The sequence below is a fragment of the Lutzomyia longipalpis genome, chromosome 1, assembly GCF_024334085.1.
Source record: "Lutzomyia longipalpis isolate SR_M1_2022 chromosome 1, ASM2433408v1".
Lineage (NCBI taxonomy): Eukaryota > Metazoa > Arthropoda > Insecta > Diptera > Psychodidae > Lutzomyia > Lutzomyia longipalpis.
Genome location: NC_074707.1, coordinates 19,062,404 through 19,086,464, shown reverse-complemented (window position 1 = coordinate 19,086,464; position 24,061 = coordinate 19,062,404). Strand labels below are relative to the sequence as shown.

Sequence of the window (24,061 nt, the reverse complement as noted above, 5' to 3'; positions counted from 1 at the left end):
AATTGCCGAATTTCACATAAAATTTCACATAAAAATCAATTTTGTCCACTAATTCTGCTCACAAATAGTATTACAACGCATATTAAAACTTCTACACGTTGTGGGACACCAACTCTTATAACTGGACGCGTTATGATTGACTTTCGACATGGTGTGGAGTTTCACTGACATCCTCCACCCCCAACCACACGGCGATTCTGATCCACTGAGCCACACGGAGGGGAAAGGGGATGGTGGAAAAAAAGCCACAAATCCAAACAAGTTCGGTTTAACTTTGAGATTTCTCGTTACACCAAAAGCTTTTGTGTGTGATTTCCAATTTCTTCCCATTCATCCCGCATTACGACGTGCCCAACCTTTTGAACTCTCACACATACATACACGTGGTTACCCGAGCAAGGAGGAAAATTTCAACAACTTCTTACCACCAGGCGATGACTCACTCCCCGCCCGAGATAAAATTGGTGAGATGCAAAGAGAGAAAAAAAAGTACCTTTAGAGGAGCTTTAAAAGCTCCACTTCTATTCGGGATGTTTTTCTCTTATGCAAATACCCCATCGTGCCCATTTTAATTATCTCCTCTCACTCCCACTTGGGCGCTAAAATGAGGTGGATTCGTGAGAAAATTACAAGTCTTACAATCTTCCTAATTACATCACAGTAAGAGCTTTTTATTGTTTTCATGCGAACATCGCGTCTCCGCCAGGAGGTTGTTTATCCATTTTGGGGGTTTGGGGAGAAGGGTGGGTGGGAGTGATTTTGCATTTTCTTCTTGAGGGTGGAAAAGTGAAAATTTCAGGAGCTTCTGAGAGATTTTTTTTTAATCGAAGAAGATTGGGATTATATATTTTTTCATCGGATATTAAAGTGAAATTGGCTGGGAAATTATTGATTTTCTTTGTCTAAAAATTACAAACAGTTTAAATAAAAAAAATAAGAAAATAATAAACAATCATTTTCTGTCAGAGAATCATATAATTTTATTAGATCTTTATAAAAAAAATCTTAAGAATTTTTAAAGTTTTCAATTTAAAATGTACTGGTAAGCTGACCAAGCTTACGAGAGCTGTGTTTCTTTCAGTGTACCAATTTTGTGAGAGCAAACTAGAACGCAAATTAATTTAAATACGCGCAAAGTCGGGAAAAGTTGAAAAGTCATACCCTAAGAAATGTTTGGAAGGCCATATCTCAAGAACGGATCCATAGATTTTCATAAATTTTTTTTTGTTTGAAAGGTCTTGAAGTCAGCTATAACATATCGAAAAATGAAAAAAATTTATGTCGCCATTTTCGAAAAATTCGAGTTCGAAATTTTCGAAAACTTTGTTTTCGATTTTAGCGCCTCTTGCGGTCATTTCTCGAAGTTGCAATGTTTTAGACATTTGTAGGGTTTCACGAAACCTTTCATTTGCGCTTGAGTTGATCAAGATCGGACTTGTAGAACCCGAGATATGACATGCCAACTTTGGAAGGCTATATCTCGAGAACGGCGACATAGATTTTCTTCATTTTTGGCATGAAGCTAGATAATATAGTCAGCTATAACATATCAAAAAAATGAAGTAAATCGATAATGGCGTTTTCGAGATATTCATCGAAAACTAATCGAAAATTTTGTTTTTGATTTTTGGCCCTCTAGCGGTCACTTTTGAAACTTCTGATGTTCTAGAGAGTTGTAGGGTTTGTTGAGATCTTTCATTTGACCCCGGGTTGATCAAAATCGGTCAAGCCGTTTTCGAGTTATGGTCGATTTTCGATGAAAAATTGTGGCGGCCATATTGACTAAACGGCTTGACCGATTTTCGAAAATGAGGTATCGTTGGAAAGCTCTTGATGGCCCCTACAACATATCAAAATTTCAGATTTTTAGCTATTACAGGGGCTGAGATATAGGCAAAACAAAATTTTGAGGTTATTCAAAATGGCGGACGGAGGGGTGGGGGGTAAAATTTGACATCATAATCGGATGTCTTCCTGTCGATATTTAAACTTTGCCGTTTACCGCAAGTCTCTATCTATTACCGTTCTCTTGTAATTTAGCAAAAGGTTCCGGACGGACGGCCGGCCGGAAAAAAATTTTTGGCGCATACGTTTTTTGGAATGTGGGGACCCTAATTCGTGCTCATCCCAAGTTTGAGCCCGATCTGACAACTTTCGATTTTGCTCGGTACACAAAAGCTGTGTCTGAAAGAAACACAGCTAAAAAAGCAAATTAAATAAAATTAATAATTGAAATTTAAAAAAAATTGTGAAGAATAAAAAAAATTTAACAATTTGTACGTAACCTTTAAGAAAATTTTAACGAAAACCGAAAAGTTTATGAGGAAAAATCATCCAGAGACATTACATTTTTAGAACTTCTCTTTTTACATGTGTCGCGTGACATTTTATGCTTGGACGACTTGGACTGTCACGCAATAAGTCATGTAATTTTCACCAAATTATTTTCTACATATTGATTGTTCAGAGAAATAAATACATAGGGGAGAATAGTCTAAAAACGATCCTTAAAGCTTTCACTAAGAAATTATATTGCACAGGAATTTAAACTTTGATAATTTAAACATTCAACTCAACACAAAAAAAGCTCAAGAAAATGCTGTAAAAATAAAATTCTATATTGAGAAAATCACTCAAAAGCCCCATGCAGAGCTTTCATTATTATTCTTTGGCACATTTTGCGCTCAATTGCTCAACAAATTTGTCAAATAATGTAAAATCAAAGCGCGTGTACCTCCATTAAGTCATCAAATCCACCCCCATACACGGTGCATGTCACGCTTGACTGTGGATGGGAAAAGTCGTGAAATTTTCCACACAAGATTGAATAGCACGAGGAGAGAAAAGACACTCTTGAATGCGAAGAGAGATGAAAAGCTCGTCAATTATGAATTGAGATATTCCCACTCACTCTGAAAAAGCACTCTCCTCAACCATTCATCTGCCATACATACACATAGCTCGTAATTGAAAATTCAGTAATTGTGGGGTGGCAGTGTGTCTTTATTTTCCACATGCCCCAACCAAAAAGGGGTTGAGGGTGTTTTGATGTGTGACGGAAATTTCTGCAGCAACATCTCTGAGAAATTCAGATTTTCCCATGTTTCCCATCTGAAGAGCATTCAAACGTTATGTGGGTGGTTTAGGGGATGGTGGGTTAGAAGTGCTATTGTCCTGTGACTGATTTGAGGAAATTAATTCCAGTCCTTGAATTGAATTGTTGCAGATGTTTGGTTGTTTCCTCCCATTTTGAATAACATACCTTGACGATGAGGGTAAATACGAAGGAACTTTGTTGCCATTCCTCACTTCTGTAGAATTGACATTTAGGGTATAACGTTCAGTTTGAAAATTTAATTGCAATTTCCTAGTAAGTTTTACGGTCTACCTACTTTTGTGTGTTTCTACATTCATTTGAATTTCCACTGAATACCAACAAAGTGAGGGAATTGTTTTTAGAAATGCAAATCACACGTTGAAGTTAATTTGTAAAAGTCACGCGAATTGTTTAGTAGTTGACTGATCTGTTTGTCAGGACAAAAAGCATTTATGTGTACTAAATTCTTGATATTTTGTACTTAATTAAAAAAGACTTATTATTATACCTACTTACAAATTATTTATGTTGTTTTGAGTAAATTCCTTTGAATTCACCAACTTCATTTTGGGTTTGTCATTTGAAGACGTCATATTTTGTCACGTGACATTTTACATAATTTGTTTATCAGTTTCCTTTGATGATTTTGAATAATTCGTCTTATTTTTTATACAGATAAGTTAATAATCGCAAAAACTATCGCTGAAGCGTGAATACGTCTGTTTCATGTACTGAAAACGATAAAGAATGATGACGTCACTGATTCTATTTTTTGAAAATATTTGTTAACTTTTTCTACCTGATTTGTATGAAAAAAATAAAAAAAAATTGTAAAGTTTCTTTTTCTTTTTATTCATTTACGAGATTTTGCATTTTGGGTTTGTTTTCCAGAACAAAGAAGTTTTTCCATATAAAAATGAATAAACTCCTTATTGCAAATAAACACAGTAGATCGGATTAAGACCATCCTCCCGTAAAGTTTAAAGTTTTTCTTTATTTTCTTAAAACTTTTTCAAGATAAATTCTCCATCGAATCATCAATCAAGTTCCAACATTCAATTAGAGTTTAATTGAAAAACGAAACTTGTGTTGAATGCCAATCAGACGGTAAAAGAGGTGGAAGTTTTATTTTTGTAGAAAACACCACCCCCTGGATGAATTAAATGAAGGAGAAAATGAATCCCTATATAGTTTAAAAGCACATACAATTCCCTCTAATTCTTCTCCCTTATGTTGTTTGTTTTGTGGGGAAGCTAAAATTGCAAAGAAAAAGCTTCCTATTGCTTCTACAGAGCTTCTTGTTCTCTTTATCCAAATACCTCGTCTTCAGGGGTTGGGGAGGGGGTGGCGGGAGAACTTGTATGTAGGTGTTTCTTTTTATGTAAGCCGAAGAAAGAAATGCGTGTAAGGAAAAAAGTAGACAAGAGTTGTAACAATATTGGGGGGGAAAACACCTTCAATTTAGGGAAGACATGTGTGTTTGGGGGACAAGGGGGGGGAGTGTGGTGAGAAAAAACACCCCAAAAGAATGTGGAAATTCTCTTCCCAAGCGATTTGTCGTTGATTGCCCGTCTCACAGGAACGATATCAAGTTTCAAAAGCTAAAACGAAGTAAAAGTCTCTCGGTCGTAAATCAGGGAGCTTGAGAGAAAGCAAATATTTTGCCTCGAGAGCTTTGTGAGCAAGAAAAAAAAAGAAATTGCATGTGCAAGCTTTTTTTCTGTACCCACTAACGTGTCACCCCCAAAGGGATTTTTCATAACATGAAATTTTCGTGTGTTTATCATGCAGCAAAGAGACCACCTGTGGAGGAAACGGCATCCTTCCTGCAGAGTCTCCTGGCAAGCCATGGACCCAACTACCTGGAGAAGCTCTTTGGTAGCAAAGCTCGAGACGCCCTGGAGCCACTGGGGGGTGTTGAGAAGGTTGCCATTGCACTATCAGAGTCACAGACCATCGAAGACTTTGGGGCTGCACTCCATCTCATGAGGTGAGAGCTTTTATTCCATTTCTTTACTTCCTTTTCATTTTCTCTTCTTTCCGCAAATTAGCTCTCTCTCTTCCATATTAGCTCTTTGAGCTATATGGCTCAATTTAATTTATAATTTCCAAGAAACCAATTAAAATTTTCCCTCTTTTGCGTATTAATCTTATATATAATAAACCTGTTGCACTATGAATAAAATGTTTAAATTCATCTCTCAATTTTTCATAAGAACCACGAAATAATCGTTTTAAGCTTTTCCTTTAAAGCTCTATCGTTTTCATCCAAAAGGGGTTTTAGGGTGAAAAAGACTCAAACGCTTTAACCCCGATGTTTGCCATGATAAGATGGTTCAAATTGATAACCTTCTAGACATCCTAACTAAACCCTTTCTTATCTTTCCTTTTCAATACAAAGATTCTTACATAAGGAAGAAGTAAATGAAGGATTATTTATTTCAATATTTATCAAATGAATTAATCTTCTTTACAAGTAAATTCGGTTTAAAAATCAGTTTTTAGGCCATCTTGCTTTTTTAGCGTATGAGAAATTAGTGGTGTATAGTCAGGAAGATTATTTAAGTATTTAAACCACTTTAAACGCGTTAAAAGTAATAGCTTTTCCTTAAAAAAAAAGCTTAAAAATGACATGAAAAAAAATCATAAAACATTTTTTTAACATTAACCCGTCGTATACTGTGAGGGATAGGTGACCGACCCAAGAGCTATATTTTGATTAGTTGCGGCTTAGTTATTTGAGGTATAGAACCAAGCTTTTGGAAATAAGTTCCTTGATAATTTGAGAAGATTGTGTAAAAATTAGAGGTTAATCCGATCACCGGAAAAAAAGTTATTAACAAAAATGTAAGAAGAGGGAATTCAAAAATTGATGTAACGGTCAAATTTATTCTATTTTCTCTTCACTTTGTCACTCTTTGTCTCTTTCTAGAAGATTCTAACCTCAAAAAACCATTGCAAAAATCATCAAAAAATTATCTGAAATTTATTTTTGTGTTCTAAAATGAATAAAAGACTTTTTAGGGAGTACCAAGGAGTCTATTAAAGCTCAGTTGACAGAATGAATTTGCTTTTTTAGTGAAAAATTCAATGGGGTCGGTCAGCTATCCCAATAGTAATGCGCGTAAGTGTTTTGGCCACAGTATACGGACGGTTAAAAAAAATCTTACAATAAAATCAAATGTTATAAAAGAAACATAAAATAGGAAAGAAACATCAAACTTAAAAAAAATGTCGAACGTTTGAAAGCAAACGTCAAACTTAAAAAAAAAAGAAATGTCAAAAGTGACAAGAAATACTAAACGTATGAAAAGAAACGTCAAATGTTAGAAAACAGACATTAAACTTATAAAAGAAATATCAAAGATAAGAAAAGTAACGTTAAACTTAGCAACGTCAAACTTAGAAAAGAAGGATTTTAAAAGTTGAAAAAGAAACGTCAAATTGTAGAAAACAAACGTCGAACTTAAAAAATTAAATGTGAAACCTTTTGTTTTTTAATCAAATTATTATTTATTTGACTTCTTAAAACATCCTCTTGATTAATTTTCTAGCAACGCCCTTACTAGATATTCAGAAAAAAAACCCTTTATGGATAAATGAAAAATTGTTTAATTAAAAACAAAAGTACGTAAGATTTCCACACCATACAGGAATCATAATGCATAATATCCTTTTTTCAACCCCAAATCCACCACCAAATTACATTACGGCGTACAAAGCTGTACGTATATAATTTTGTATTGATTAATACCTACATCAAACGCGAATTAATTAATATTGGCGTGTCCAAAGCGATAAGTGACGATAAAATAATTAAATATTTTCTAAGCCATGCAATTTGCACCTGATTTCGACTAAAGGAGGTGCAATAAATTTGCATTTTAATTGGCCTATTCACGAAATATTCTACATTTTAGTGGTTGGTTTAGAGATGAAATGTTGGGAAATTTGCATTTTATATGGTGAAAATGTCCCTCAAACTATTTTATATATGTATTTTCCTTTTGGCATTTCCGCCAACACGAATCAATTTCCGCGGCATGAAGAGGGATCACGCCAAAATTGTTGCATGATTAAAATCTCTCTTTGTGACTTAATTAGACCAAATTAACTGAAGGTGGTGACACGGAGTGTGGGTGGTGGGATTTGTGACACATAATGAAAAAGAGGAGACCTTTGTGTGGGGGCTACAAACCTCTTTCTCTGGCAGATTAGCGGATTAGCAACACTGTTGAGGGGGTGTATGCGGGTGGGTTTATGTTGGGATGACGGGGCAAAAGATGAAAAAAAAATTGGTGTAAATCCATTTGTTTTGTTTGCCCACAGGTCGGATTTGGAGCACTTGCGATCGGTTTTTATGGCAGTTGAGAATGGAGATTTGGGTATGCTGAAATCACTGGGGATCAAAGACTCCGAATTGGGGGATGTGAAGTTTTTCCTGGAGAAATTGGTCAACACTGGCTTCCTCGACTGAGTAGCGCCAGATCCAGCTTCCCCATACTACTATGCTGTTCCTATCAATCCTCAGTTCTACTCCTATCTCGGTTCATCCTTCGAGGGATATGTTTATTAATTCTCAACCCCATTTTTTTTTCGTTCTACTTAATCTATCTCTCCCCATTTCTTCTGCATCATTAATCACCTGGATTTTTTTGTTGTTGACTGAGAGAGTAAGGAGTATGCAAAAAAAAACGATAAAATCGCTTCGAGATTCATCCTCTTCATTTGCCAAATGGCCATATTGAGAGAGAGCAGAGAGAAATCATGAAAGAGAATGAAGGGATGAAGCTCGAGGCACCCAAAAAAAAATCATCCCCTTTCAATTAATTTTGCGTTTGGGTTGTTTGGCGTGTGAAGGTAAAAAAAAATGAGAAGATAGAGGAGTGATGATAATTTCTGGGAGATGGATTTGAGTGGTGTCATAAATTGTGTGCGTGGTGCTTTTGGTCGTACTGAGAGAAAGCAAAAAAAAGGACATAAAGAGGCAGCTGAAGGATCCTCTTTTCTGGTTAACGAGGACACAAAAAGAATTATAAAAAAAATGAATTAAAAAAAAAGAAACAAAACGATTGCTTAGCCATAGAAAACTTCAAAAAGCTCATCCCGCGGTGGTACCCAAAGGAAACTTTAAATTACCTCCAAGGACTTCTGCTCCTTCCTGGACTGACACACAGGAACGATGCAAATCACCCAAATTGTGGCCAATTTAACTTCCCTTTGCCGTACCACTGCTAAGGATATGCATGAAACCCGAAGAATTCAATTAACAAAACATATAAAAAGAAAAAAAACATAAAATAAGTATAAATGAAAATTTAGAAAATTTATCAAAAGTAGATTAGAAATGGAAAATGAGCAAACGCAAATTTGATTTTTAAAAATTCTATGCACCCAATAACAAAATCCTTTGTTGTCTTTTCTAAAACCAAAAAAAATGAATTTCTATCTAAAGAAAAAATTTCAATTTAAATCTCTATAATGAAAAAAAACCTTTTCTTTAACGGAAGCAGGATCGCAACACAAAGAAAAAAATTGACGTGAATTCTTAAAGTATTTTCGGAGAAAACTCCCCGATAAAATTCCTTTGAAAATCTCTAAAGAAAAATATGAAAAAAATTATTATAAGAATTGTATCTCTTTAATATATGTGTTTTTTATTATTATACAAACTTTCTTCTATAAGCGTCCTGATAATGAGAATAAATTAACAAAAAAAAAAGAAAAATTAAGGATTTCATCACACCAAAAGATTTCTGTGCGAAAAACCATGAAAAAAAATCGAGAGAAAGAACATCTCGAAGTCCATTTTAAGCTTATAAATAAAAGGAAAAAAAATGAAGATTAAGAAACTCTACTTGTCTTGTGATATGTGTCTCTTATTCTTATGTCTCTGACTCAAAGACATTCGTCTCTGTAACTGTAAGAATGTAAATGTATGAACTGTAAATGTAAGAATTGCATAAAAGAGGTTTTTAAGGAGAATCTTAGAGAGACAGACACCTTTTTTCTTTCTTAGAAAATTAACCTCTCCCATATCCGTCTGAAGAAGTACATTAAAATTCTTCAGTCTGTATAGAGAAAATTAAGGATCCTACCTTATCCTCAAAATTTGAACAAAAACTGTCTCTAAACTAGAAAGGCTTTAAACCGAAAGAACTTCAAATGCTTTCGGGAAGTTTAAGGAATCATTTTAAATGATTGTTTTGAGCCTGTTGGATTTTTGAGGCTTGAGTTTTAACCTTTTTTTTCTTTTTTTGTTTAATTTTTAAATTTTAGGATTTGCAAAAACTCAAAGTATTGACTGAGATTGAAGAGATTTTTCGTTATGCTGATCCTTTTTTACTGTTTTAAACCCTTTTTATTTAAGAAGTAATTACGGATCAATCTAAAGATCAGCTCAAAAAATTGTTTTTTTTTACAGAAAAGTATTTTTTTTAAATTTATTTTCTAAAGAGTTTTAATAATTTTTAAAATTATTATTGCAAATTCAGGCTTTAAGTTTGACAAAATTTTTAAATTTAAAGGCATATTCAACAGCTTTCTATAGCGAAAAAAAGGACAGAAAAACTTCCCGAAAGCCCCTACAAAACCCAACCTAAAAATCTAAATCTACAAAAACAAAAGAAATTGACAAAAAATCTATTTTGTGGTTATTTTGCTGTCAATCTTCGTATTTACCATGAGAGAAAAAATAAATAAGCTAAAGTCATATTTAAAAAAAAAAGAATTATACTAAATAAAATCACAAAAGAGTTGTGTACCTTAAAATACAAAAAAAAAAAATAACAAAAGAAATTAAAGATTACAAATCTTGTAGCTTAAGAAATTTATTTTTCTTCTGCTTTTTCATTTCTCGTTAATTTATGTTTTTTTTATTTTATTTTATGGAATCTAAAAAAAACAATGTTAAATTAGGATCTAGGAGTTAAGTTAAAAAAAAAAGATGAATAAAAAAAAGCTTAAGAAGCTGAGATATAAAAAATATGTGAGAAAAAACACGACAGACTTCTGATTGAGGTGAAAAATGTAAGTTTTAAAAACATTTTATGAAATGAGATAAAATATAAAAATGTTGCGATATGAATTTAAACAATTCACCAAAAAAATGTGAGAGAAAAAAGTTTTAGAATTTAAATATATTATATTAAAAGAAAAAAAAAGATTTAATGAAATTAGATTTAGAAAATATATAAAAATCAACAAGTGTTTAAAAACAAAATGATAAGATATATATACACACTATATTGCTAGTGATGGTCAATTTTGATTAATATTTATTGTACATTTTAGGAAGGGAGGAAGAAATAAAAGATTTAGATGGTGGAGTTATTTAAAGAAAAAAATAAATTAAAAATTAAAGAAAACCCAGCCCTATATTAAAAAAGAAAAAAAATATTAAGAAAAAAATGTAAATGTAATAAAAAACATGGAGATACAAAGCAGTTTACTGAAAAAATGAGATAAAAATCTACTTATGTCATAAGAACATACATAATATATTTATCTAATGAAAATTTACCTATTTGTGTATCGTAGAATATAATCAAAGAAATGATACATATCTTAATATTGCATATCCTTATTAAAAAAAACCAAAAAAAAAATGAAGAAATGATATTTAAAAAAAAACCTTTTATGGAACACAAAAATGCATATCAAAATGAAAAAAAAACTAATTAAATGAGAAAAAATCCTTAAAATCTATGAATTTTAAAAAACATATATAATGTGAGATATATACCATATACTGTCTAAAGATTTAATGAAAAAAATGTTATATAAAAGCTGACATATCAATTTTATCAGGAACTACAATTGTGAGAAAAATTTTAACAAGAAAACTAACGAGGAGGACGAGTATTGAGAAAACATATCATGCAGTACGGAAAAAATATATATGTGTACGTACTTAAAATCGGAAGCACTTTTCCCCCACTCTTCCCGTCCCTTCCTCTTTCACCTCCTCCTGCTCCCCTAAAACAATCCCCGTTTTTTAGATCTAGAAAAAGCATCGCTAGTATTTAAGGTGAAGCGAGATTTCAGGAGAAGAACATAAAGAAAATCTGAAAAGGATTTTTTAAATTATAAAACAGAGAAAGGCTTTGTGCGGACTTTCAAGGGGTGACCCATCCTGACCTACCCTCAAGCCACCATCAGCTGTACATTGTGCAGGTCACCCCTTGATGTTCTGCACACTCATCCCATTCAAAGGAAGCGCGACAACCCACGGCTAAAACAAAGTGCGACTAACTCTAAAAAAAAAGCGAAAGATTGTATTAAAAAAGTTTCAAAAAAAATCACAACGATGGCACGGAATGGCGTTAAAGTTTGCAAGTATTTTTCCTCCCAATATTCCCCAGTTCACACCGCAATTTACGTTGCATTTTTCTCATTTAATTCCCACCTCGCCCCATTCCTCCCCCACCCCATTTAATCCCCATTAGCGTATCCGCCCTGAAAAAAAGAGAATTCTTCGCAGAGAAAGAAAAAATCCCAAGTCCATGAGAAAAAAAATTCGAACGACCTTATTTTGAGTACAGGTTTTTTTTTTTCATTTTATTGTTATCAATTATCACTAAAATATTGATGTATAGATTATATCATATTTTATTGTTTAATAAACAGCAATGAACCAGAATAAAAACTAAGGTGGAATTTTTATTTTATTTTTCACGTTGAAAAGTCCAATTGTTTGATTTCATTTTCCATTCATTAATTTTGTGTCTTTGTTAAGAATTTTTCTCCTTTATTTTTGCATTTTTTTCTTTAATTTTATCTTTCCTGCAGAGAGTTTTCTTTATGCAAAGATGATTACACTGGACGACAATTTTTTGATGGAATTCTTTTTATTTTCTCAATTTTTTTTTTTTCATTTTATTTCTAAAGAAAATTTTTCATGAGTTTTCGCAAAACTTTCTTTGAATTTCTGAACTGATTTCTTGTTCGCTTCAACAGGTAACTCTACTGGTAAGTAGCGTAAGAATTTAATAATATTTTATGAATGAGAAATATATTCTTAAAGTTTAGCAATAAAGCTTTCAATCTATTTTTGCACTAACTGATAAACTTTGCAGACGGCTGAAAACTCGAGGAAAGTTCTTGCAATAAATTGTTTGGTGAAAGAAGAAAATATTTCAACCATGTTTGACAACCTAAACTGTTTGATTTGAAATCAAAACCTATTTAATACCCTTCTACTGACTGACCCTGACAAGAACATCAATTAGTGCCAAATCATGCGGTTTGATTGCCTCATCGGATCACTCATCAACCAAATCATCAATTTTAAATTGACAAATCAGTTTAGAAGCCGGAGTATTGGGTTAAAAACTGCAAATGCTTTTGCAATGACGATTGGCAAAAAACCTTCCTAGAATTTAATTTGATTTTTCTTGTCCTCCAGTGTAGTTTGCACTTTGAACTTTCGCTGTTTTTATCAAGTTTTTCTTTGCAAAAAAAAAGTCCTTTCTGCGGCTCTTTTTTTTTCAACCTCTCATATTCCTTCGTCTCAAATAAATCCTTTCGGCGTTTTCTTCAAAATTTATTCTCTTCTCAAAAAATTTGTTTTATTTTCTTTAACTTCCAAAGAAAAATTTCACCTCACTTCTCTGCTTCATTTATTCATCTTTTTTTTAGTCCTTAGCGGTTGGTTTTTTTTGTTTTTGCTTTTTTTTGTTCTTTAATTAAAAATTCATGAAGTAGAGAGAAAAACAATTGTTTAAAAAACACACACTAAATAAAATCAAAATCACAGACTCAAGAATTGTTTTTCTTCAACTCAAACACTCTCATCATGTATCTTCTATCATTTTTATGCTTTTACCATTTTTTGTTATTTTCTTGTTTGTTTTTTTTGCCATTCTCAATTGTAAGCTCATTATCTTGCGACTAGTCTCAAAAATAAAAACATATTCGATTTTTCTTTTCTTAAAAAGGATTTTTTCATTTGAAAGTTTTCCGAAAAAAAAATACTTTTAATTTTTTTTTCTTTCCCAAAAGAAGAGAACTTTTTTGAGAATTTTATTATACTTTGTCTTCTTATCGAGTACAATAAAAAATGATTTCTGAAAAAGTAAAAATTTCAACAAAAAAAGAGAAAATAAACAGCTAATCTGTCTTTAAATTTTTCTCTTTAAAAAAGTTTTTTTTTTCTTATACTTTGTAGAAAAGAAAAACATCTAATAAATTAGAAAAGGATATTTACACATACAAAAAGGGGTTTCTTTTATATTTTTATTATATAGAATTCTAACACACTGAAAACAAATTTAGGGATGATTTTTCTATCTAGAATTGGTTCAAGATTGGCTTTTTGGTTCATCGAAATTATTCAAATTGATTTTTGAAGGATTTTTCCGCATTGTTTTTCAAAGTTTTCATTTCATTTCATTTTCTTTTTTAAATCGATTTATTATTATATTTTTTAATTGTTAATTTTTAGATAATTTTAGAAATAGATTTTTTTAAAATAATTTTAATTTTTTTTTCTCTTCTAAATAAATTTTCTTTGTTATTTTTTCTTCCAAATTTGATTTTTATTTTATATTTTTCGTAGAATAACTCTTTATTCTTTAACGATCAATAAAACATTTTCTTTTCAAAAATCTTTTTAAAAAATGCCAAATTTTTCAAACGTTCTCTAGTTTTTTTTAGAATCTTTAAAGTATATTTTATTTACTTTGATATGAAGTTTAATGTAAGATCTAGAATTTTCAGGAAAAATTCAGAAGATAAGTTTTTCAGTAAACTTCAATGTCATTAAAAGTCAAAAATAGAAACAATTTTAAATATTTTTTAAAAGGTTTTCAGAATGTTTTTTTCTCCAATTTATAATCTTTTCAATTTGAGTTTCTGTTTCTTCTTTTTAGCTGTGATTCTTTCAAAGAAAAGAATAGCACAGCTTCTGTGTATCACTTAAAATGTAACGTTGTCCGATCGGGTTCAAACTTTATATGTTTTCATTATTTTCTGTATATATAATATGTAGATTTTTAATTTCAATTTATTCCGTTTAAATAATTTTGTATATACAGATAGAGATAGATAGATTTTTGTAATTGAAATTTTTATTTTTTAAATTATTATTTATCGTGTTTCTTTTTTACTTTTCTTTATTAGTTTCTTATTTTATTTTCAGTAGATTTATTTTTATTTTTTTATATATTTTTTAAAATTATCATTTGTAATTATTTTCCTTTTTTCTAAAATATTTTTCATTATTTTTCTTTACTTATTTCCCACACAGATTTTCCACATTGATCTGCAACAATTTAAGTTAATTTCTTTGATTTTATTTTCACTGAATAATTCTGTTTATTTCCCGTATTGACTTTGTTTGTTTACCATTAATTCCCCCATTTTTTCCGCCCAATCCCTGACGTGTGAAACTTTACAATTTTCCATGAATATTTTCACTTAATTTCCATTTCATTTCCCCGCATCATTCTCATCCCAAAAATCAATCCGATGGCTGCAATAAAATGAACCAAAAATCATCCCTAAATATTTTTCCAGATTTTCCTTTTTAAATCTTTTTATTAGATATAATATTTTAATTTTTTCTTCATCTACCTTCTAAATACTTATCAGTTTTTTTTCTTTTGCTTCTTTTTGTATCTTTACTGAAATAGTAAAATTATTGTTCACACATTGTTTATTATAGGAAAAATTGTTGTTTATTCTGGTGAATATGTTTTCTGCAAAATGCAAGAATTTTCCCAGCAGCTGTGAATATTTTCTTTTTTGTTTTTTTTTTAAAGGACAACGAAAAAAAGAGTAGAAAATGCAAAAAATGCTTTGCATTGAATGTCTTAAAGTATTTTTATTTTTCAATTACATTTAAAATCGCACACGCTTCACCCCCTAAAAACATCAAGGAGTTTTATTTCTCCAGACTTTTCTTTTGATACTTTCTGAGATATTTTTTTTTTCTTCTTTAATTTTCTCCTTTATAAATCTCTGTTGATTTCATATTTCTTACCATTTTTTCACTTTCTCTTTATTTTTATTAAATCTATATATGTAATTAACACCTGCTTGAAAATCCGCGTCGAGCATTTGTTTAATTAATTTGTTTAGTTTTCTTCTTTTCTCAAGATTGCACAGAGTTTACTTTCTTTTATTATTAATTTATTAAACTTGTTTTTTTTAACTTTTAAAGTTGGGTGTTTGTGAGAGAGAAGAATTAATTAAAAAGTAAAAATCTCGAGAAGTTTAAAGAGTGTTTAAGAGGAGTGTTTAAAGTTTTTTTTTTCTTTTAAAAATATTCATTAATTTTTTTTCAATATATTAATTAATAATTTTGGTATCCTGAAAAAGAAATTTATTTGTTTAATTTTTTTTTGTTATAAATTTGAGATAAAGAAACTTTGAGAAAAATTTACGTTCTTTCCATTAAAAGTTGTTGTTTTTTTTTGTAATCTCAATTAACTTTTTTTCTTCACTTCTTCCTGCTCAATTTCTTCAACTTTTCTTGTTTGTGTTTTTTTTTTATCGCACGCATCGTGTGCTTGTAAAATTAGGCAAAATACTCTACTCAATTGCCTTATCAATAAAGTCGATAAATCGTTTGGCATACTGTTCAGGGTCGCAAGTTGAAATTCCATCCACATTGCTCCCATACTTGACTGTCTTTGCTGCTTTGGCTGCCTGAATTGTGAATGAATAAATGAATTAGTTACAACGAAGAAAAAAAATGCCAAAGAGTTGCGTGTTGGGAAGGAAAAAAAAAAGAGAATTTGTCAATTGGTGAGGATCAAGAGTCAATTGGGTCTCTTTGGCAGTTTAATCACAGAAAAAAATCACATTAAATGTTAATTTCTTCAGCTTCATTCCCTTCGTAATGAAAGATTTTTTTCTTCTTCATTTTACTTGACTCCGAGACGAGAGAGAGACTTTGAAATGATTTTCCTAATTAACGATAAAGTCGTGGAGGGATTAATTTACGTACAGCCCCCTTTTTTTCAAGTATTTTTGTCATTAATTTGATAAAAGACAAGAATTTATCTTCAAAAAAATGATTTAGATAAAAGCACTTACTTGCTTCTTCACGCCATAGTGCGTGAGAACGTCAATAATTGCAATAAAGTAGATCTCCCGCTTCTCGGGTAGACTCGAGATGGCATAGATATCAATTTCAGGGATGATCTCATTGTACTGTCCCGGGCCAATGTACCTCGGTGAGTCTGGTGGTGTGTTGTAGTTGAATCTAATTCAAATGCAAAATTATTTATTAAATGATCCCCTCAGTCAGTAAAATAAAATTAAGAGAAATTAAATCAGCACAAAACTCACCGCTCGCCACTGTCGCACTCCTCGCTGTCACTCGTCTCACCCCTTGCACCCCCCTGCAGGCCCTCATTGGCCAAATCCTCCTCGGCACGATTGCAATCATGGATACCCAGCAGCAGGGAATAATCCATGAGGTGCAATTTTGTAAGGAACTGCAAATAATTATCACAGCAACAAAAACACACATCAGAGTTGAACAAAAATCCAGATAAAAGATTAAAGATCAAAAAAAAAAAATAAACTAACATCAACATCGGCATTGAGTGTGGCGAGGAGTTTCTCTTTGGCTTCATCCCCAATTGCAATTTTAATGCCGGACTTGATGAAATCATTATCCTTGAGGGTCGGCAGTTGCTTCTCCAACTCCTTGTCAGACGCCTCACGCTCAACTGTGCTACCTTTTAGGTCAAATTTGCGATGTACACGCAGGTGGGAGCTAAAAACATTCCGCATCACGACAAAATATGACTGAACACCATCCACTGTGAGACGATACATTCCCAAATACTGCGGTAGAAGGACATTCCCATGCCGTTCAACGACATACTGCAAAAAAATGGATTTTGTTGTTGCAAATTCAGGAAATATTGTTTTGTGGCAAATTCAGGAAAAAAATTGTTGGAAATTCAAGAAAAAAGCAATTGAAGGGACCGATTTGATAGATTTCAAAAAAATCAAGAACCGGAACAAACTCTATTCTTCTTTTTTCTTAAGATTCTGTGTGACGTCTAACCTGTTTCTATGTGTAATCTTCACGCAATTTTATTCAATTTTCTACACTATTTAGGATGTAGTGAGATCTGATTAAAAAAAATGAAAGTACAAAACTAGGTTTCGCAGACATACGTATAGCGAAACAAACACGAAGCTCTACGATCGTAGGCAAAGCTTTGCGAGATGGCGAGACACTGAAGTACCTACTCTTAAGTCAGCGCACAGTTGTCTTCGAAATTAATTTACCTTGGCGCTTTATTAGATTTTTTTTAGATTTATTAAAAATTCTTGCCCTGAGGTACATCAATGAGTAAACATATTGGACTATACATGATTTACTTATGACTACACTTACTTTTAGTCTTGTTTCGTTCGATGAGCATTTGCGAAACAAGTTTCGGATTTTTATTACATTCTTTGTTATTTTTAGATTATTTTTACAAAGTTTTTAACAATATTATCTAGATCTATGGGGGTAATTCGTGGCAAAATTCAGATTTTGCCAGATTGGTCAGATTTTTACTATTTTCTTGCTGCCGAATTTAGAATATCTGTAGATTTTGACAGCATCTTCAAAATTGTTCTGTTGACGTTCCTTCTATTAAAATTGAAATAAAAGATTTCTCCAGAATCCTTTAAAGACAAACTGAATAGAATCGTTCTTTTAACGATTTAAGAAAGAAACAATTAAATTATATAAAGAATATTAAGAAAACAGAAGATTAGAATCTTGTTCCTCTTAGTCTCAGTCTTTTTGTAAAGAATTGATTGACCAGGAACAAATTAAAAAGACCTAATTCTGCTTTTTTTTTAATAAAATCGTCTATAAATAAGTCTGGTAATCTATTTTGATATTATTAGTTCCTCTTTATATAAGTTCTTAATGTGTTTAAAAAAAACCAAAAGAGAATTTTTTGATTGTTTTTTAGTCCTTAAAAGGCTTTTTCTTTTATTTATCTTCTATATCTATATAATAAAGAAAGGTCTCACTAAAATATGGTGTCTGTTCAGCTATGCATTTCTACACCGTTGGTCCGATCGCGATGAAATTTGGTTCAGAGACTACTGATACCAGGCGGTTTTTACCAACGACATTCATTTTCCCCCCAGAGCCGCCCTTCACATAGCCCCCATATAAAATTCGTGCTTTTTTGACTACTTTTTGAATTTGGCGCCATAAATTATGTGTGATATTCACTTTTTCTCTTTGCAATTTTTTTGATATTAATAAGTGTATGTTTCATCAAAATTTTTCTCTTTGTAAAATTTGCTACGTCGTTCGCAATAATTTTGACACTGATAAAGTAAAGGAAGAAGCAAAAAAAAAAAACTACCAGCACATGATATGACGTGACTACTTTATTTATTCTAAAAAATTCTCCGCAGCATGACCGTTATTTCTCTTTTCGAATACCCTTCTACATTTTCTTTAACCCACTCTCACTTTTTGTATGATATATCATAGGCAAAATTGGTAATTTTTGATCAATTTTTATGACGCGAATTTGCAAAATTTTCCTTCCAGAAAATCAAAAATGAATGACGATCAAAAATGAATCCGTGAAAATGCATCCGTGACGCTAAAAAAAATGCATCCGTGATGCTAAAGAACTGCATCCGTGACGTCAAAAATGTATCCGTGACGCCAAAAAATGTATCCGTGACGCCAAAAAATGTATCCGTGACGCTAAAAAAATGTATCCGTGACGCTAAAAAATGTATCCGTGACGTTAAAAAATGTATCCGTGACGCCAAAAAATGTATCCGTGACGCTAAAAAATGAATCCGTGACGCCAAAAAATGTATCCGTGATGCTTAAAAAATGTATCCGTGACGCCAAAAAATGTATCCGTGACGTTAAAAAATGTATCCGTGACGCCAAAAAATGTATCCGTGACGTTAAAAAATGTATCCGTGACGCCAAAAAATGTTTCCGTGACGCTAAAAAAATGTATCCGTGACGCTAAAAAATGAATCCGTGACGTTAAAAAATGTATCCGTGACGCCAAAAAATGTATCCGTGACGCTAAAAAAATGTATCCGTGACGCTAAAAAATGTATCCGTGACGCCAAAAAATGTTTCCGTGACGCTAAAAAAATGTATCCGTGACGCTAAAAAATGCATTCGTGACGCCTGAAAATGTATCCGTGACGCCAAAAATGTATCCGTGACGCTGAAAAATGTATCCGTGACGCTAAAAAATGTATCCGTGACGCCAAAAAATGTATCCGTGACGCTAAAAAAATGTATCCGTGACGTTAAAAAATGTATCCGTGACGCCAAAAAATGTTTCCGTGACGCCAAAAAATGTATCCGTGACGCCAATAAATTTATCCGTGACGCCAAAAAATGTATCCGTGACGCTAAAAAAATGTATCCGTGACGCTAAAAAATGAATCCGTGACGTTAAAAAATGAATCCGTGACGTTAAAAAATGTATCCGTGACGCCAAAAAATGTATCCGTGACGCTAAAAAATGTATCCGTGACGTTAAAAAATGTATCCGTGACGCTAAAAAATGAATCCGTGACGTTAAAAAATGTATCCGTGACGCCAAAAAATGTATCCGTGACGCTAAAAAATGTATCCGTGACGTTAAAAAATGTATCCGTGACGCCAAAAAATGTTTCCGTGACGCTAAAAAATGTATCCGTGACGTTAAAAAATGAATCCGTGACGCTAAAAAATGAATCCGTGACGTTAAAAAATGTATCCGTGACGCCAAAAAATGTATCCGTGACGCTAAAAAATGTATCCGTGACGTTAAAAAATGTATCCGTGACGCCAAAAAATGTTTCCGTGACGCTAAAAAAATGTATCCGTGACGCTAAAAAATGCATTCGTGACGCCTGAAAATGTATCCGTGACGCCAAAAATGTATCCGTGACGCTGAAAAATGTATCCGTGACGCCAAAAAATGTTTCCGTGACGCTAAAAAAATGTATCCGTGACGCTAAAAAATGCATCCGTGACGCCTGAAAATGTTTCGCGCCAGAAATGTTGTTTGAAAATGATTTCTTCTCTTTGCCAATTTTTCTTTTGGGTTTGATAAGTGTCCCATTTGAATTTGAATTTGAATTTTATTGGGTTTAATATCCCGGTGATACATCACAATATGGGACTATATACAAATAAAAATTTGAACCATCACAACTTTTTTCTTCTTTAAGATTTGCGCGAAGCGCAATAAAACCCTGCGAAGCGGGGCGAGGAAAATGGGAGCGAAGCGACAATTTACCTCGTTTTTTATATAAAATTAAAAAAATAAATAAATAAATAAAACAAAAAAAATTGTCGTTTTTAATTAAATAATTTAAAAAAAAAACAATAAACAAAAAAAGCAAAAAAATGATCTAATTTTTGAGATTTTTAATCTTTATCATTAATCTATAGAATGCAAAATTTCTCAACTCTGCGTGGAATCTCACTTTTTCCAAGACTGCGGAGTAAACAATTAAAGTTTTTAAATCCACCTTTTGTGCCCCAACTCAGAAATTAATCCTCTCTCGCGTGATTTGCCATTATAACAGCTGAATCACTTTTTCTCACAGCATTTTCATGCAATCACGGTGAAAGATTGCGACATTGGGGCGCGTCAATTGTTTGCCCTTTGCGCCCTTTTGCAAATGACACAGGAGGGTTGTCCGGAAAAGGCACCCTCTGTGTGTGGCCGGAAGGATTTTGCGGTTTATTTAGTTAGTGAGCTATGTACCTTTGCACCTGAATCACCTGAGAAAAAAGGTGAAAAACCGACACTTTCCAGTTTCTTTTTTTCAACTCTCTTATCAAGGCAGATTCTGGGAAATGAGCAATCTTATCGAATGACGAGGTTGGATTACATGAGGAGGAGGAGGAGATGATGATGGGGGGCAGAGAGGCGGACTTACCGGATGGTAGTGCTTGAGGAAGGAATGCATCCGCTCAACCTCCTCCGATGTGAGACTCTTCACAATGAACAATTTATCGTAGCTCATGTAGAATTGAGCGCCACTCTTGCCGGATGAGTCAATTTTCAGGGGCTGTGACCGCGTGAGGGATTCACGGTAATCAACGTCGTCCACACCGAAGCGCTCCCTCAGATTCCGGAAGACGAGTGGACAGTATTCTTTGACTTTGAAGTGGGATGGCATATTTTCTCTGCACAAGAATGGAAAAGCTTTTGTGGAAAATTGATCTTTTCCGGGAGTTGGGGCGGAGGCACTTACTTGTTGAACAGGTGATTGTCGACTTTGATCTTTGAGTAGGCTCTAAAGTCATCTGGCAGCAGCATAACAGGGATGTTGACATGGCTCAGCTCATTTATCTGGGCAGGAAAAGAAGGAAGATTCTCTCAAGAACAAGATTCCCGGAAAAAATCTCTTTTAAGGGAAGTTTTACTACGAAGGGAAGCTTCGTAATCTCCCCTAACACATGCAGAGCCCCCTTCTGTGCCCCAGAGCCACACCCTGAAGACCCTATAGCGCCCCAGAAGCCCAGGAAAAAGGGGAACAAACTCACCGTGCTGTTGATTCCCCACATAAAAACACTGACGAGTGGCTCATTTGCCCGGAAAAGCTTCACCTTCTGGTGCTTCACCCGGAAGTGTTTCTTCTTGAGGATCCTCGGCACTGGCACGGACGACATTTTCCCCGCGGCACCTCACTGAAAATGTACTTTTTTCACTGCCACCGAAAATCACTCCCAAACTTTTTTTTCCCTTGTTTTTCTCCGCACGAACCTGCCAAAAAAAAATCTGACAGTCTGCGATGCCACAGAAATCTCCTTTTTCACGCAGTTTTCACTGAAAATACCACGTTATTCACGCGAAATCCATTGCAACGGCCAATGAGGGTACACTAACACACCTCTAGGAGTCTTTTCACGCACGATTCATGCAATTTTTCCCGGAGTTTTTACTGAATTTTCTCAGCACGAAAAGAACTTGGATGCAAAATTGTATGTCACAAATGTCCCAAATGTCCAAGGAAGTGTCGTACTTTGTCTCAATCTAATTGCAGGACTAGTCTTGAGACGTTCCAATTGGAAAAATATGAATTGTGTCGTAGAAGATTCCAGAGTTTTGCGCTGGAAAAATGTTTGGGACACTGGAAAACAATTAGGGTTTGTCCAGTTTGGAGTGTTCACGTATACCTATTGTAATCAATCGAATAAATAAAATTAATTTTATAAATTGAACAAATTAGCTCAGAACAGACGGCCGTGACTTTTGGTTGACGTCTTCGCGATGCAACTTTTTGGATGTGACTTTTTTGCGCAGACATAACCTCAAAGCAACTTTTTTTGTGCATAAAAGTGAGAAATACAGGAAAAAATGCGATTCTCACGGATAGAAAATGCGATTCTCACGGCTAGAAAATAATTCTCACGGATAGGAAATGATTCTCACGGATAGAAAATGATTCTCACGGATAGGAATAGATTCTCACGGATAGGAATAGATTCTCACGGATAGAAAATTATTCTCACGGATAGGAATAGATTCTAACGGATAGGAAATTATTCTCACGGATAGGAAATTATTCTCACGGATAGGAATAGATTCTCACGGATAGAAAATGATTCTCACGGATAGGAATGGATTCTCACGGATAGAATTATTCTCACGGATAGGAATAGATTCTCACGGATAGAACTATTCTCACGGATAGGAATAGATTCTCACGGATAGGAATGGATTCTCACGGATAGAATTATTCTCACGGATAAGAACAGATTCTCACGGATAGGAATAGATTCTCACGGATAGGAAATTATTCTCACGGATAGGAAATTATTCTCACGGATAGGAATATATACCCACGGATAGAAAATGATTCTCACGGATAGGAATGGATTCTCACGGATAGAATTATTCTCACGGATAAGAACAGATTCTCACGGATAGGAATAGATTCTCACGGATAGAATTATTCTCACGGATAGGAATAGATTCTCACGGATAGGAATAGATTCTAACGGATAGGAAATTATTCTCACGGATAGGAATAGATTCTCACGGATAGGAAATTATTCTCACGGATAGGAATATATTCCCACAGATAGAAAATGATTCTCACGGATAGAAAATGATTCTCACGGATAGGAATGGATTCTCACGGATAGAATTATTCTCACGGATAGGAATAGATTCTCACGGATAGGAATAGATTCTAACGGATAGGAAATTATTCTCACGGATAGGAATAGATTCTCACGGATAGAAAAACAGAACTGTGCAAATTTCTGCCTAGAAAATGCATTAACAGCATACGGGAAGCCCCCCGAGGGCACTGCAACGCATTTTTTTCCCGTATTTTTCACTTTTTTGCACAAAAAAAAGTTGCTTTGAGGTTATGTGTGCGCAAAAAAGTCACACCCAAATCGCATCCAAGTGTCAAAAAAAGTTGCATCGAAAGATTTTTTTGACAAAAAACAGAATTGTGCAAATTTCCGCCTGGAAAATGCATTAACAGTATACGGGAAGCCCCCCGGGAGCACTGCAATGCATTTTTTCCCGTATTTCTCACTTTTTTGCACACAAAAAAGTTGCTTTGAGGTTATGTCTGCGCAAAAAAGTCACATCCAAAAAGTTGCATCGCGAAGACGTCAACCAAAAGCCACGGCCGTCTGTTCTGAGCCAATTGAATCAAATTGGACAGATTGATTTTGCAAAAATCTTTTAAATCAATCTTGTGAACATTCGGCCATAGAAATACATTTCTATATGTTTTTAAAGCTTTCTGAAAGTCTTGAATTGGAGAATTTCAAAAAATCAGACATCTTTAGAAGTAACCTCAATTTTTATTTTACAAGAAACCGAAGAAAAAATTCAATTATATTTCACAAAAATAATTATTTTCTTTTCTCAATGATTTTTTACAAAAAAAAAATTGAAAAAGTGAACATTCTTTTTTTATTTTCTTCAAAATAAATCGGGAAAACGCCGAGAAATCGATCGAAATATAAATTAATAAGGC

At 33.3% G+C, this 24,061-nt stretch overlaps 2 protein-coding genes across 3 annotated transcripts in view; one reads left to right on the top strand and one right to left on the bottom strand.

Moving 5' to 3' along the window:
* LOC129796093 (IDLSRF-like peptide) overlaps positions 1–11,748 on the top strand; it is a 57,304-nt gene extending 45,556 nt beyond the window's left edge. Inside the window, exons 4-5 of the mRNA XM_055837817.1 lie at positions 4,889–5,087; positions 7,427–11,748. Of these exons, the coding sequence (XP_055693792.1) occupies positions 4,889–5,087; positions 7,427–7,574 (347 nt within the window). The 3' untranslated portion in view covers positions 7,575–11,748. The remainder of the gene's footprint in view (positions 1–4,888; positions 5,088–7,426) is intronic.
* A 2,883-nt stretch (positions 11,749–14,631) lies between these two features.
* LOC129796050 (phosphatidylinositol 5-phosphate 4-kinase type-2 alpha) lies at positions 14,632–22,188 on the bottom strand. 2 transcript variants are annotated; one of them, XR_008751174.1, is made up of 8 exons: positions 21,603–22,070; positions 21,311–21,408; positions 20,993–21,242; positions 16,637–16,936; positions 16,394–16,542; positions 16,139–16,307; positions 15,484–15,748; positions 14,632–15,409 (listed from the first exon to the last, which is right to left on the bottom strand). XR_008751174.1 is itself a non-coding variant. In XM_055837737.1 (7 exons), exons 1-7 carry the CDS (start codon positions 21,726–21,728, stop codon positions 15,632–15,634), a joined length of 1,209 nt encoding a protein of 402 aa, XP_055693712.1. In that variant the 5' UTR covers positions 21,729–22,188; the 3' UTR covers positions 14,632–15,631. The 2 variants fall into 2 exon arrangements, 1 of the variants encoding a protein (XP_055693712.1); XM_055837737.1 differs by having other exon boundaries at positions 14,632–15,748; positions 21,603–22,188.
* Positions 22,189–24,061: the final 1,873 nt, after the last annotated feature.

Coding starts and splice junctions, on each gene's coding strand:
- LOC129796050 (XM_055837737.1), bottom strand. CDS start 21,728: ATGTCGTCCGTGCCAGTGCCGAGGATCCTCAAGAAGAAACACTTCCGG. Junction 21,409..21,602: donor TGTGGGGAATCAACAGCACG/GTGAGTTTGTTC, acceptor TTTCCTGCCCAG/ATAAATGAGCTGAGCCATGT. Junction 16,543..16,636: donor CACTCAATGCCGATGTTGAT/GTTAGTTTATTT, acceptor AATTATTTGCAG/TTCCTTACAAAATTGCACCT.